At 62.4% G+C, this 3,341-nt stretch overlaps 1 protein-coding gene across 2 annotated transcripts in view; it reads right to left on the reverse strand.

The window, feature by feature from the left end:
* Nucleotides 1-3,341, reverse strand: part of CHLRE_15g635950v5 (uncharacterized protein) — a 14,596-nt gene that overhangs the window by 2,648 nt on the left and 8,607 nt on the right. For both annotated transcript variants that reach the window (XM_043070527.1, XM_043070526.1), the window contains exons 11-16: nucleotides 2,717-2,867; nucleotides 2,365-2,480; nucleotides 1,750-1,932; nucleotides 751-837; nucleotides 304-405; nucleotides 116-151 (exon numbers count right to left, since the gene is read on the reverse strand). In XM_043070527.1, the coding sequence (XP_042916390.1) occupies nucleotides 116-151; nucleotides 304-405; nucleotides 751-837; nucleotides 1,750-1,932; nucleotides 2,365-2,480; nucleotides 2,717-2,867 (675 nt within the window). The remainder of the gene's footprint in view (nucleotides 1-115; nucleotides 152-303; nucleotides 406-750; nucleotides 838-1,749; nucleotides 1,933-2,364; nucleotides 2,481-2,716; nucleotides 2,868-3,341) is intronic.

The raw sequence follows: 3,341 nt of genomic DNA on the forward strand, positions 1-3,341 counted from the left end.
GTGTGTGTATGTGTGTGTGTGTGTTTGTGTGTGTGTGTGTGTGTGTGTGTGTGTGTGTGTGTGTGTGTGTGTGTGTGTGTGTGTGTGTTGGGGGAGGGGGGAGGGGGGCACTTGCCTGGAGGGCATTGGCGGCGGCGAAGCGCGTGATGACCTGTAACGGCACATGGCGGCGCCAGCGGGTCATGTCCCAGGATGTCAGGGAAAGACAGGGGTGACGTCGGGAAAAGACGTTCGGGAACACACACACACACATACATACACACGTGCACAAACACACACACACACACACACACACGCACCCACCTGGATATTTGTCTCCCCCAGCGGCCGTAGTGTGTCGGGCAGGCTGGAGGCGGTCTGGATGCGCGCCACAGACAGTTGCGCCGTTAGGCTGGAGGTGAAGCCCTGTGTGTGTGTGTGTGTGTGTGTGTGTGTGTGTGTGTGTGTGTGTGTGTGTGTGTGTGTGTGTGTGTGTGTGTGTGTGTGAGAATGTGTGTGTGTGAGAGAGAGTGTGTGTCTTAAAGAGTGAGTGTGTATGTGTGTGTGTTAAAGAGCACAAGGAATGTGCGGGGTGGGGAGGCGGGTGAGGCAGCTAAGGCGGGTGAGGCAGACAAACCGGGAAACAGGGGAGGGGACGCGGGTCCAACACACCTCACATCTCAACACACACGCAGACATTCACAGACTTGCAACATACAGGTACAATGAAATGCGCTCACAACTCGCAAACATATGATGGAACGCACGCACCGAGAACACGTTGTCGGAAATGACCTTGAGGAACTGGGCCTGTCGCGCGTAGAAGCGGCTGAGCGGCAGCTTGAGCGACACCGACACCTGCGGAGGGGTGGCGTGGGTTGGGTGTGTGGTGTGGGTTGGGTGTGTGGTGTGGGTGTGCGGTGTGGGGGTGTGGTGTGGGTTGGGTGTGTGGTGTGGGACTGCGGGTTGGGTGGGGTGATGCGGTGTACATGAGTGGGTGGGGCGAGGGCGGTTGAGGAGGGCGAGGGTGTGAGAAAGCGGGGCGCGGTGACAGGTGGTTGGTGTGCACATCGACACGCCGCTGGCTGCTGGCACCTTCCCCCCCACAATCTTTGATTGCGATCGGGCACATAACCCCACTCCCTTTCAATCCGCCTTGCAATAAGCCCCCCTCCCTTTCGATCCGCCCTGCATGGAACGCCACCCCATACCCCACCGCCGCGCCCCCCCCCTCCCCCCCTCCAGTAGGGAGTACGCCGACGTCTGCCCCGCAAGGCCCTCCACCAGCCCCGTCATAATGCCGCCGCGAATGCAGTCCGTCCCTGCCGTCGCCCCCGTCCCCGTCCCCGTCCCCGGGCCCCGGTCTGACTGCGATGGTTAAAACAACTGGTGATTTGATCCCTCAACTCTCCACATGAGCGGCTACCCCCCCCCCCATACTTGCGCCTTAATCACTCCGTTCTCCACATCAACGGCTCACTCCCCCCCCAGGCGTTTGGGCTGGTACTTACAAACCCACGCGTCCGCGTGCCTGTCCTGTGCTGTTGTGCGCGCCACCGAGCCCGGGCGGCGACATTTATCGCCGGCGCCGCTCGCCCTGCTGCTCCACAACGCCTCGGCCCCCATCCCATAAGTATTATCACTTGCAACTAGCGCCTCTGCCTGCACTCCGCTCGTTTTCGTTGGTTTTGGTTTAGTTTGGGCTGGTATTTACTACACCCGCTCCCCGGCTCACCCCCCCTCCCACCTCCCCCCTTCCCTCACCCTCACCTCCAGTAGCGAGTACGCCGACGTCTGCCCCGCCAGGTCCTCCTTCAGGCCTGTCATGAGGTCGGAGGAGCAGTCGGCTCCGCCATACCCAGCCTTGCAGTAGCAGCGGCCGTCGCGGCACTCGCCGCCGCGCGGGGAGCAGGAGGCGGGCGTGCAGGCGGAGGGGGAGGACACGCCGCACACCTGCCAGGAGGGAGGGGGGTGTAAATACCAGCCCAAACTAAACCAAAACCAACGAAAACGAGCGGAGCACAGGCAGAGGGGAGTTGTGTTGTGTGTTAGAGAGCACAAGGAGAAGCAAGCGCAATGACTTGGGTGTGTGCTGCAGCAGTTGAGGGTTTGTGTGTGTGCGTGGCGGCGGGGATGGGGGCTTCCGGAGGGTTGGCTAAGGAGGATGTGGGTTGTTTGGGATTTGCCTTCGTCAGGAAACTCAGCCCCAGCCCCAGCCCCAGCCCCAGCCCCAGCCCCAGCCCCAGCCCCAGCCCCAGCCCCAGCCCCAGCCCCAGCCCCAGCCCCAGCCCCAGCCCCAGCCCCAGCCACGAATCTCATTCATCGGGATCGGGCACCTGACGCACCCTCCCCCACCACAGTACGGTACATGCCGACCCCACTGACCTCGTCGTTGTTGGGGCAGGGCCCCAGGGTGGCCGCCAGCAGTGTGGACCCGGCCGGCAGCGCCGCAGTCAGGTTCACCAGTGCGCCGGAGGGGCATCGCACCTGCGTGCCCAGCACTGTGGGAGGTGGGGTGGGTGCGTGGGTGGGTGGGTGGGATTGGTACAGAGAAGTGTAGCGAAGGGGGGGGGCAGAGGCAGAGGTAGAGGCAGGGTGGGTGGGTTGGTGGAAGTGGGTGGAAGTGGGTGGGTGGGTGGGTGGGTGAATGGGTGGGTGGGGGGCCAGCCAACCAATGAGGCCCCAACCAACCGATCTTCATAACCCAACAAAACCCCTCTCAGGCTCAAAGGCCCACCGTTGTAGCTTAGCTCGTTGCCGCCCGCGCCGCCGCACACTGCCCGGAAGCAGCTGGCCCCGGAGGGGGGGCTGGGGGCGCCGGCCGCCGGCCAGGACTGCACCACCGCCGCCGCCGCCGCCGCGGCCGAGGCACGGGCGGACCAGGGCCACTGCACGCCCGAGCACCTGGGCGTGTGTTGCGGGATTTGCGTGTTGCGGGGTTTGTGTGTTGCGGGGTTTGTGTGTTGCGGGGTTTGTGTGTTGCGGGGTTTGTGTGTTGCGGGGTTTGCGTTATGTTGGTGTCGGGTGTTGGGTTGGTGGTTGGGTGTCGGGTGCTGGGGTTAGTGGGCTGGGCTTAGTGTGGCGAGGTCAGTGTGTTTGTGGGGTTGTGGGCACGGGTTGTGTTGTGGGTTGTGTGTGTGTGTGTGCGTGCGCGTGTGTGTCTATTTGATGGTTGTGCGGTTGTGTAGGTTGTTGATGAAGCACATGGAGGGAGAGAGAGAATTGAAGTGCGCGCTGCACACGGTACGTGTGTGTGCGGGCGTGTGTGTGTTAAAGAGCACAAGGAAAACATTACGCGTAGGACAGTGCGGGCGTGTTTGTGTGTATGTGTGTGTGTGTATGTGTGTGTGTGTGTTTTGCTT

Source organism: Chlamydomonas reinhardtii, chromosome 15 (assembly GCF_000002595.2).
Source record: "Chlamydomonas reinhardtii strain CC-503 cw92 mt+ chromosome 15, whole genome shotgun sequence".
Taxonomy (NCBI): Eukaryota; Viridiplantae; Chlorophyta; class Chlorophyceae; order Chlamydomonadales; family Chlamydomonadaceae; genus Chlamydomonas; species Chlamydomonas reinhardtii.